The sequence below is a fragment of the Doryrhamphus excisus genome, linkage group LG14 (assembly GCF_037039965.1).
Source record: "Doryrhamphus excisus strain RoL-2023G ecotype Guam linkage group LG14, RoL_Dexc_Guam_v1.1, whole genome shotgun sequence".
Classification (NCBI taxonomy): Eukaryota; Metazoa; Chordata; class Actinopteri; order Syngnathiformes; family Syngnathidae; genus Doryrhamphus; species Doryrhamphus excisus.
The window spans coordinates 19,473,705-19,483,754 of record NC_136370.1 but is presented as its reverse complement, the minus strand read 5'-3'; the positions used below and the strand labels follow the sequence as shown (position 1 = coordinate 19,483,754).

Below are 10,050 nucleotides of genomic sequence, written 5' to 3'. Positions count from 1 at the left end.
CTTTTTATTATGAAGGGAGAACTTTGAGACTCCACAGTGAGAGCCGTCATCCACAAACGGCCAAAACATGGAAAAGTGGTAAACCTTCCCAGGAGTGGCTGGCCAACCGAGCTGCCATCTATTTTGATACGTGGAATCTTAAGTAACTTAGTTGAAATGTAGAAGTACTACAGCTTCTGCTTGGACATCAACACTAAAGCAGCTGCCCCGAGCACACGAGTCCTGCTGGGCACACCAAGGTAGGTTGGATTGCAAGGTTAACGGTGCATAAAACACTTCATGCGCTAAATATCGGGTTTTAATGTTGTGTCAGGAGCTCTTGTGACATGCAGCCTCCGCCCTGACCATGCCCCCTCTTTCTTGTGATGGGGGGTGTCAGGGGTCGAGAGTTGGCTCTAGGATGCTGTAAGAAATTGTTCAACGTTCGTGAACTTATTTCATTCTTTAAAAGTTCTGTGAGGCTTGATTCGCACTTGGAAAACACTCACATGACAACAATGACGTTTAGGTCACATATGCTGGAAAAAAAATAGGAATCTGGGCAGTGTGAACATAGCCATAGATTGCCTTTTTTTTTTTAGTCCTGCTGCAGTTCAGAGTCGCCCACCAGGTGGAGGTGTTTCCTCCAATCAGCTGCTTCCATCAGAGCCTGCAACACAAACAATGAACGTTACATCAGAGCGAGGAAGGCTAACGTTGACGCTGATTATTAATAGTAACTATATCCTAGTATTCTACTACTCTGGACAATGACATATGAACCCTTATCTATTTAATAAACGGAATGTAAAATAACATATTTAGCATAAAAATAAAAAATAAAATGTAAAAAATATTTGTTTTATTATTTGTTATTTTATTTATTTATTTATTTATTTTTTACCCCCAAAAAATCTGACAAATTTTATATAATAGGCAAAGGCAGGCTAATACTAGCCTACTACTACTAGTAGTAGTTTCAGCTGTAAAATGCTGTAGTGACCACTAGGAGGCAGTGTTGCAATGCTCTGGAGGGCGCTGTATTGTGTGCGTGTGTGTGTGTGTGTGTGTGTGTGTGTGTGCGTACCACTCATGTTTGTGAAGCGTCTCCTGGCCTCGGCTCGCTCATCAGAGTCGAAGTACCAAACGGTGACGGCGTACCTTAAACACAAACATGAAGCGTAAACAACACATGACCATGACAACGTAAACAACTACTACTTTATTAATAAAGCCCTTATAAAGATGAATAAACATTCAAATATATTTAAGAAAAATAGGTCCAAACACATTGTAACATGTAAAAAGCTTCTATAAAATATAATAAAGCACGGAGTCTTTGGATGGATGGATGCATGGATGAGAAAGTTTCTGTTCAAAAACGTTCGCAATTTGGGTCGGCGCTTGTCGTTAAAGGGTGACGGTGGGTGCCGCAGCCAAACCAGTTAAGAATGCCAGCATTTTGATAAAGAAGGTGAGAAACACAAATTGGAATTGAAGAAATCATCGCAACGTACGAAGATGGTACCCGTGTGGCCGATCTCCGATGTACAGGAAGTCCACCTCATCATCCATCTTTTGATCATTCATCATTATTTTTAGGCTGTTTCATGTAAAACTAGAATTATTATGTAACATTTTTTACAGTGTATGGAAGTGTCAATTCTTTGGTGTTGACATGAAGTAGTACAGTATGTATGTGTGTACTATATGTACCTGGTGGCGTAGGAGGTACAGTATGTATGTATGTGTGTGTGTACTATAGTATGTACCTGGTGGCGTAGGAGGTACAGTATGTATGTATGTGTGTACTATAGTATGTACCTGGTGGCGTAGGAGGTACAGTATGTATGTGTGTACTATATGTACGTGTACTATACGTACCTGGTGGCGTAGGCGGTACAGTATGTATGTGTGTACTATATGTACGTGTACTATACGTACCTGGTGGCGTAGGAGGTACAGTATGTATGTGTGTACTATATGTACGTGTACTATACGTACCTGGTGGCGTAGGAGGGCTGCACCTCGTGAGGGTTCCTTCTGTCGGACCAGAACAAGAGCAGACGATCAAACTGGGGCTCGATGTCCACCGTGCACGACTTCCCTTCCGGAAAGATGCGAAGAATTCCACCGTGTTCCTGATGACGAGAACAACGACGTCATGGAACAAGTTTGGGAATCAACCAAGCTAGGCTTTTTTTGGTTATCATGTCCAGTTTTAATATTTCATATTGCATTTTTTTTTATTCCCTCAGCTGAAAATCGTTATGGATGGAAAATATCATCAGGGAATGCTCTTTTTCCCCATTTTTTCCCTCCATGTCCCCTCGGGGGCTACGTAGGTGGTAAATAAATGGTGACAGCATCTCCGAATGAGCTCACAGTAAAATAGTGTCACTTTATGGGTTTAGCCTCGGTTACCATGGCGATTCAGCTGCTTTAAAAAAAGAGAGCGGAATTGAACAGGTAAGTCCGGCTTTCCACTCAACACAGCTCGCTAACCCACTAACCCCGCCTCGCAGAATATCCCCGTAATGTGAGAGGTCAGAGGGCGGCGGTGTGTTCAAGGACCTTTGTGTTCCAGTTCTTGTTAAGGTAATAAATGCAGGTGATGCAACGTCCATCGCTGTTTGGGTTGTCCACGTGTTTGACGTAGCCGGCACCGTTTCCTGGGTAACACGCCACCATGGCCTGCGCACACACACACACACACGTGATAACAAGATGAGCAGCAATGCATTATGGGTACTATGTTGTGCAAACATGAGGATCTTAACATGTTCGTCTTGTCCAATCATCACTTAGTGTTGCATGAGGTCACACAGGGGTTATTGTGTTCTTTCCTGGGGTGGGGGGGTGGGGGGGGTATCATTTAGTTCACTTGTCAGCCGCTTCCTGCTCGGGTCTAAAGGTGATCCCACCACCCTGTTTGTAAATTCTTATTTGGACGCATGAGTCAGCATTTTAAATGAACTTCACTCATGAAAATCTGCTTAGTCAGCTTAGTAATTTAAAAAACTCGCTGATGTTTTGTTCCTGACAAAATGTACATGTGTGTGTGTGTGTGTGTGTGTGTACGTGTGTGTACGTGCGCTGGCCAGCGTGTGTGTGCACTCAAGGGTGAACCATTGAACAAGTGTGCTTATGAGTGAGCGAGCGTACGTGAGAAACTCCACTTGCACATCTGCATGCCTTCACACACGCACACACACACACACACAGACACACACACACACACACAGAGGAGTGTGTGTAATAAGAGCGAAAGAGCTCAATATTTGGTTTCTTATCCCATTAGCTTGACTCTAGAAGTAGAAAAGGACTCCTAAGGTACACAATGGTCATACTACATGCTAACAAGCTACCACAAAAATACATGTTGGTTTATTTACATTTGTTGATCCTTAGTAGCTTTTTCTAGCACAGCAAAACAGTAAAGTTCAATTAAAATATAATGTAAACATTCAATCAAGTAGATTATACATGTAGTACTGTGTGTTATACAGTATAGATACACAATACAGCACCTCCAGGACACCATGTCATTTAAGTGGAATTAACATAGATGTATTTTATATGGGATTTCCGAGCATACTTAAATGCAGCAAGTAAGAGTTACAAGAACAGATATTTACAGTTTTACTTTATATTTCTGTGCATTTAACCCACACATAATAAAGACGTTGTTGTGATGTTCGGAGTGTACATGAATGCACCTCGCTGTTGTCTCGTGACAATGCGGAAGTGCTGCTCCGAGAAGGACTGTTTGTGAGTTGTTGATACGTTATAAGTTATAAATGTTTGTGTGACTGAATTGAAACATAATTAATGAAATAAATTGGTTACCAACGTATTGGTTACCAACGTACTGTATTATAGACTCTTTGGACCCAATTTGCAAATGATCACGGGCGATGTTGATGTAGCATTGCTAGGTGAAGTTGAACGTACCTTGGATCTCTCCCTTATTGACCTTCCTCCGAGACTCCGCGAGCACACCAAGATGACATGGTCGAGTCTCTTGAGGAGGATGTTGATGGCGTCACAGTGTCGCTCGGCCCCGCTGACCCAAGTAATCTTGTCCCCTCGGACGCTTCCGGGCGGGATGCCGGGTGTGGAGCCCGCCAGTCGGCCGTCTTTCATGGCCCCGGCACAGTGTATGTCCTTGACCTGGTCCAGCACGGCACCCCCTGCCCGCTCCCCGAGAAGACCGTCCACGCAGCAGTGGCCCTGCTGCAGCAACGCCGGGACGACCTGGTCCACAGCCAAGCGCTCCAAGTCCGACGCGACGTCGAGAGGCGCCATTGGGATGTTGGAGGCAGTTTTGGAGCAGGTGTGACAATGACGAGGACAAGTCCTGGTGAGTCGGTGGACTCTTGACCACTTCATGAGGGTCTACTGTGTGCTCTGGTCTTCTCACAACCTATTTCAGCGTCTACCCGGTCCTCTGCAGTCTTCAGGTCTAGTCTGTGGTTAGTTTTTACATTGAAACCATCAGAAGAACCGTCTTCTCGGACGCTTTAAAAGTTGTAACGTTTTCGCCTCACTCACGCGCCATATAGCTGGCAGGGGTGACGTCACATCGCAGTGGGCGTGTACGCTGCCTTTGAGGACTCCGGCAGGCTCATGGAGCTCACGCGCACAGTGGCCACCGGCCGGGCGACGTGCTCATGCGCACATGCCCGTATGACGTCACTGTTCTGCTTAAAGATTGAACAGTGTAGACGAATAAACCCATAATAATGCTAACTGTAGGCGACGCCATGTTCTAGCACATTTATTGATGCCAAACACTTGCGTCAGCTACAAAAATGTACACAAGCACCACACAACACCAAGAAAAAAGACAGTTAGGAAAGTATTTACGTCTGTTTAATAAAATGTGACTGCTCAACATCAATAAAATGCTTTATTCCAGCCGATGCCACGAGTAACGTGACGCGGCGACGTCGGTAATGTTAAAAGTCCTTAAGTCAACATCAAGTGAGTTACACCCTTAGGCCACTAGTGGGAGACATAGGACGCAAAATTTGACATTTCATTTATGTCCCTCCACCACATAAAAACATACTATACAATATATGTTAAGTTTACTTGTGTTGTCATTGAATATCAAGAAGGTCCAAACCCATTTTCTAACTCCTGATTGGTCCACAAAAGAGTCCATGATGGTTTTCCTCTATTAAAGCACATAGGTGTGCTTGATTGGAAGAAAAAGCAAAGTGAAAAGAAACCAAGTGCATCTTCTTCCTTTAGAAGCCAACATGGCCGAAGGTCAAAAGAGTTCACAGAATGATGTGAACATGGCGACCACACCCACTCTGACCTTTGACATCAAAGTGACTATTCGGAGACACACAGACGGTCAGAGGTCAGCACCGCTTCACTGGACCATCTCAAAGTAGCGCACAATGGCCATGATGTGCTGCGGCATGAACACGTAGCCCGTGTACACCGCCATGCCCGCCACGCTCACCAGCAGAGAGTCTGAGCGGATGTTAAGAATGACACAGGAAGTAGCGAGAAAACAACAGTGACATAAGCAAGTCGGCTTTGAACTTAGTTGGGCATGCAAAATGACAAAATGAGGTCAACACTGCAGGTCTTATTCTAACGTAAACAAGATTTTAAAAATGATTCTTTCTATGAGTAAGAAGATACAGGAATAAGACCTCTTGTACAAACAGCACAGTTGAGCCATCCTATGATGACGTCATTCCTAGGTCAGCTGATCACGCTGAGCTAACAGTTAGCTTAGCCTCGACGCCGCCCTTTCTAAACTCTTCCCGAACTTCGTTTACATTTGTCCACGTTTAACAAATGTATGCTTACATCACTCCATCGCCAAAGAGAGGACTTTGTAAGAGTCCTACTCCTCAAATGGTGGACTCTGACCTTTTCGGCATTAACTATAAAACATCAAACTCGTGCTTCACCAAACTGAACATATGTTTCAGCCGATGTCGAGTATTGAACAAATCAACGTGAGTCATGAGAGCGATGCTTCTTAAGGACATAAACTACGTTACAATAGACTACATATAACATTAACAATTAAGCAATGAGCAGCTTGTTAAACACAGAAGACAAGACGCTAGCGGTAGCGGGTGGCTAATGCTAAGTTAGCATGGAGCGCATTCGCACATGAAAAGGATACTGAAAACGGTTCTCTCCCAAGGTTCCAGCATGTAGAGAGCCGTTACCAGGAGATACTGACGATAGAACCACGACAAGTTCTTCCAACAGTCGCCAAGAGCCATGTTACAAACTATCACTTTTTTCCTGTCGCAGTGTGGGCTTCTACTTCCGGATAGCGTGTGACGTAGGCGGACTTCACTCTCTCACGCAAACACACAACCAATCATATTTGGGATGGATAGCAATCGACGCTAAAATCCATTGCTAGACCTAAATCATTACCACTAATGTCATGGTTTATTTGACATAAAGTACAGAATCAAACAGTAAAACTTTTTTTTTTTTACAAAAGCCTTTATGTTACATAGTGACACTTAAGTGTCTCAATCTTAGAGTTCATTTGGTAGTGCTCCGCTGCCTTGCCATCATCCTTAAAAGCTCCCTTCAAAAGATGTTTTGTGATTAAAAAATAAAAATAAAAAAAAACATGAAAAAAGGTTTTTAAGCTGAAAAGTAGCAGAGGTGTCACTGTAAAACCATGATCCATGATGACAATTTGTCTCCTTTCCTCCTCAGTGCAGTCGGATCTTTCTGTCTGAGCGGATGTCAGCAGTGGCTTGACAGGATGTTGAAGAAGTGGTAAACCTCGTCCTTGTCAAACACAGCCACCTCAGTCGAGCACTCTGAACACTGCACCGGGTGGTACACCTCGTCAGCATCCATCCCCGCTGGAGTGGGCTCCAATGTCTCATCCTCCGCCGCTCCCTTCCTGCGCTTCCTGTTGCGCGGCTTCCTCTCCTTCTGACTTTGGTAGCGCAGCACCTCGTCCTTCTTCACCGTGCAGTTCATAACAAACATGGCGCGGTACTGCGTGCGATACTTCTCGTGTCTGGGCGGAAAACAACCACAGCGTTTACTTTCATTCAGTCATAAACAACACGAAACGTCATGAAAGGCGAAAGGTCGGCGGCATCTCACCTCTGACAGTCCAGACACAGCGTGGTCATGCAGGCAGGACAGTTCAGGACTGCGTCGCTGTTTGCTAAACTTTTGGGCTGGGAGCGTCGTGACTGTGAGGACGTTGACGGTCGTTTCCTGTAATACCTGCAGGAAATGGCGACAGGCAGTGTAATGACGCCACCGGCGGCATACGAGTGTGTGTGCACATGGTAAAACGCTCTTACTGTCTCCGCCTGGCATCCACCCAGGCCTGGTCCCTCTCGTCCTCATCAGGGTCGTACAGCAGCTCATCGTTGGTCGGGATGACCCGCTGCGCACGCCTCTGCCCACTGGAGCTACCTGTACGGGAATCTGACTTGAAAGGACTGTGACAAACTGTCGCCATGCTCATTTATGACATACTTGGCTGGTTGTCTTCTTCTTCTGAGTCAGAGTCAAAGTAAATCTTGTCATACATTGGAGGGGTCGTGTGTGCTGAGCTGCCGTCTCCACTTCCTGCTGGATGAAACATTGAATGCAGAAACGTGTTAAAAGTATACACGGCAAATGCAACATGCTATCATCAGTCAAAAACCACAACCACCAACAATAACGTTGAGTCACCTGAGGTGTTTGGCTGTCCCCAAGTGCCTTCCATGGTCTTGATGGTGGAGCTGAGCTCAGCCTCCATCTCTTTCTCGAACTCATCCCCGCTGGAGGACTCGCTTTCTCCGGTCAGATACTCTCTGATTAGCTTCTTCTTCTGCTCTGGAGTCCCGTTCAGTAACACGTCCAGCTCGTCCTCCGAACTGGACAACACAGAGTGAGAACAGTGTTAGGTAGTGTTTTCATTGGGAACGCTTTTTGAAAGAGACATGTTTGTTTACGAGTTAGCAGCTAGCCGGTTAAAATGATAAGCGGAAGCCGCGTAGCTAACAACCTGCTGATTGCTCTTTCCTCGTCGCTCGGCTCTTCAATTTCATAGGAGTCAAAATCGTCAAGTTTGGATAATTTGTTCATCTTCGCTTTCAAATTAGGTCCTAATTACAACATCGGTGCTAGCCAAAAAGCTACCAACGGCGAGTTTCTTCTTCTTCGTCGTCTGACTTCTTCCTCGCGGGATGATAAACTGTTGTGATACTCAGTGTCGCCACCTATTGGACTTAAAATACACGGCCGACCATTATTGTAGAATAGACAAACTCAATGACAACTTGGTCGTGATATACAATGATTTATTTAAAAAAAGGTAACTTAGAGTCAATTATGCTATCATGGAATTTCTTTTTAGTAACGCCTGTCCCCAAAAAATGTACTAATATGCGGGAAAGTTTTTTTCTGTTTAAACAATCCTTGTACAACCTAGCAATTTGTTCTTGAGCATTTGTTTAGCCAGTTGTCAATTTGCATGAACAGCCAATCAGAGCCCCAAGTGCTAATTCAGTGATAATAGTGATAATTCATTGACGCTGCTATTTCATTGACGTACCGCCAGATGGCGCCAACACACAAGCGTTGAAACGCCACTAATCCTTGTCGAACGTCACCTGCAGGGGTCAAAGGTGATGAAATGAAATCAAGAAAGAGGAAAATAAAACATCCCACAGCTTGAATCTGTAGACAAAATGAATCTATATTCCCCTGTAGTATAGAATGTAGCAGCTCTGAATGACATTTATTTGTTGTCTTCCTTCACCATACAGATTTAAAAACGTCTAGTTATTCACCGCCAAACCAAGATGGCCGCCATCAAATAGCACATTTATTTGTTGTTGTTTGTTTTGTGTGCTTTTTTTTTTCCTTTCAACTTGTCTCTGCCGACACGTTGCTGCCACCGCCATGCTAAACAAGTGTACCTGCCGCCCACGTGCACGCCGCAGCGTCCACCTCTGTCGCCGCTCTGACAAGCTCATTTAGCCAATTAGACGCAGGTGCGATGCTAATTTGCCCGTGCAGGCAGGCGGCGTGTGGAGGAGGTAAAAATAACATAATTACACCCATCTGTCCCCACGCAGGCAGACGGCCTCTCCCACTGGGTGACACTCCACCGCTGCAACACACACACACACACATTGTTGCTTTAGGGACAATAGAGGTGTGTATCGATGTGTGTGTATGTGTGCACGGAGGAATCCATGCTGGTTTTTCCTGTGATTTGTTTGAAGCTCTCAAAGACTTTCCACTCATTGCCTGCAATTTGCAGCAAAAAAGAAAAACATGCTTTCAGTGTGCAGAGATAATTGCCTCAGGCTGTTTTCTAACACACCGGGGAGGGGGGGCGTGTTCCACATCCACTTAGTGTGTGTGTGTGTGTGTGTGTGTGTGTCTGTGTGTGCACAGGCACACCATGGCAGAAAACACACAAAATATCAACTTTGTGTCAAACACGCACATACAAACGTGGCTTCATGTGACTGGAAGGTAGCGCTTTGAGGCATCATGTGATCTTTGTTAGCAGCGCGGTGGTTAGCATCTTGGAGATGGGGAAGATCTGGGTTCGAATCTCTGTGTGGAGTATGCATATGCACATTCCAAAAACATTCACGTTAGTTTTTAATATGGACGAAATTGTCCATACGTGAATGTTTCATTGGTGCCCGCCAGGTGCTGCAATGACGTCAGCCTCCCTCTTTAGGTTCCTCTGTCTCCTTCTGGTGGACAGAGGCAGCATTGCGGTGCTACCCATTCATTTTCTATGCCGCTTGTCCTTCAGTGAATGCTTTGCTGGGATGCAATGCATGATGGGAAAAAGTAAAAATATTTGGAAATGATGGTACTACTCAGAGAACATCTCATTCTCCAAAATGTGATAAAATTGATTCCATACTTTAAATTTGTTTCTTCCTCCCGCATGCAGTTTAAGTTAATTAGAAAGTCTAAATCAGGGGTCTCAAACTCAATTTACCTGGGGGGCCACTGGAGCTAGGGTCTGGGCAAGGCTGGGCCGCATCAGGTTTTCCAAAAAAAAAAAAACGCATTTATTAAAAACAG

General features: G+C 44.8%; 3 protein-coding genes across 4 annotated transcripts; all 3 read right to left on the bottom strand.

Moving 5' to 3' along the window:
• egln3 (egl-9 family hypoxia-inducible factor 3) lies at positions 1-4,608 on the bottom strand. Its single transcript, XM_058091309.2, has 5 exons — positions 3,934-4,608; positions 2,554-2,673; positions 1,984-2,120; positions 1,067-1,140; positions 1-649 (listed from the first exon to the last, which is right to left on the bottom strand). Exons 1-5 carry the CDS (start codon positions 4,369-4,371, stop codon positions 630-632), a joined length of 789 nt encoding a protein of 262 aa, XP_057947292.2. The 5' UTR covers positions 4,372-4,608; the 3' UTR covers positions 1-629.
• Positions 4,609-4,872: 264 nt separating this feature from the next.
• sptssa (serine palmitoyltransferase, small subunit A) lies at positions 4,873-6,316 on the bottom strand. The gene is made up of 2 exons (XM_058089938.2): positions 6,140-6,316; positions 4,873-5,469 (listed from the first exon to the last, which is right to left on the bottom strand). The coding sequence occupies exons 1-2, from the start codon at positions 6,240-6,242 to the stop codon at positions 5,366-5,368; spliced, it is 207 nt and encodes a 68-aa protein (XP_057945921.1). The 5' UTR covers positions 6,243-6,316; the 3' UTR covers positions 4,873-5,365.
• Positions 6,317-6,395: 79 nt separating this feature from the next.
• On the bottom strand, positions 6,396-8,225 carry eapp (e2f-associated phosphoprotein). 2 transcript variants are annotated; one of them, XM_058091307.2, is made up of 6 exons: positions 8,000-8,225; positions 7,684-7,868; positions 7,483-7,578; positions 7,305-7,419; positions 7,099-7,224; positions 6,396-7,009 (listed from the first exon to the last, which is right to left on the bottom strand). In XM_058091307.2, exons 1-6 carry the CDS (start codon positions 8,077-8,079, stop codon positions 6,727-6,729), a joined length of 885 nt encoding a protein of 294 aa, XP_057947290.2. In that variant the 5' UTR covers positions 8,080-8,225; the 3' UTR covers positions 6,396-6,726. The 2 variants fall into 2 exon arrangements, with proteins under 2 accessions (XP_057947290.2, XP_057947291.2); XM_058091308.2 differs by having other exon boundaries at positions 7,483-7,575.
• Positions 8,226-10,050: the final 1,825 nt, after the last annotated feature.

Bases quoted from the DNA above. Each gene is read 5' to 3' on its own strand.
- egln3 (XM_058091309.2), bottom strand. From the start codon at position 4,371: ATGAAGTGGTCAAGAGTCCACCGACTCACCAGGACTTGTCCTCGTCAT. The intron at 2,674-3,933 runs GTACGTTCAACT...GTGTGTGCGCAG, and splicing joins CAATAAGGGAGAGATCCAAG to GCCATGGTGGCGTGTTACCC. The intron at 1,141-1,983 runs GTACGTATAGTA...TTTGTGTTTAAG, and splicing joins CAGCCCTCCTACGCCACCAG to GTACGCCGTCACCGTTTGGT.
- sptssa (XM_058089938.2), bottom strand. From the start codon at position 6,242: ATGGCTCTTGGCGACTGTTGGAAGAACTTGTCGTGGTTCTATCGTCAG. The intron at 5,470-6,139 runs GTATCCTTTTCA...ACATCCGCTCAG, and splicing joins TTGGGAGAGAACCGTTTTCA to ACTCTCTGCTGGTGAGCGTG.
- eapp (XM_058091307.2), bottom strand. From the start codon at position 8,079: ATGAACAAATTATCCAAACTTGACGATTTTGACTCCTATGAAATTGAA. The intron at 7,869-7,999 runs GTTGTTAGCTAC...TGTGTTGTCCAG, and splicing joins GAGGAAAGAGCAATCAGCAG to TTCGGAGGACGAGCTGGACG. The intron at 7,420-7,482 runs GTATGTCATAAA...ATTCCCGTACAG, and splicing joins AGAAGAAGACAACCAGCCAA to GTAGCTCCAGTGGGCAGAGG.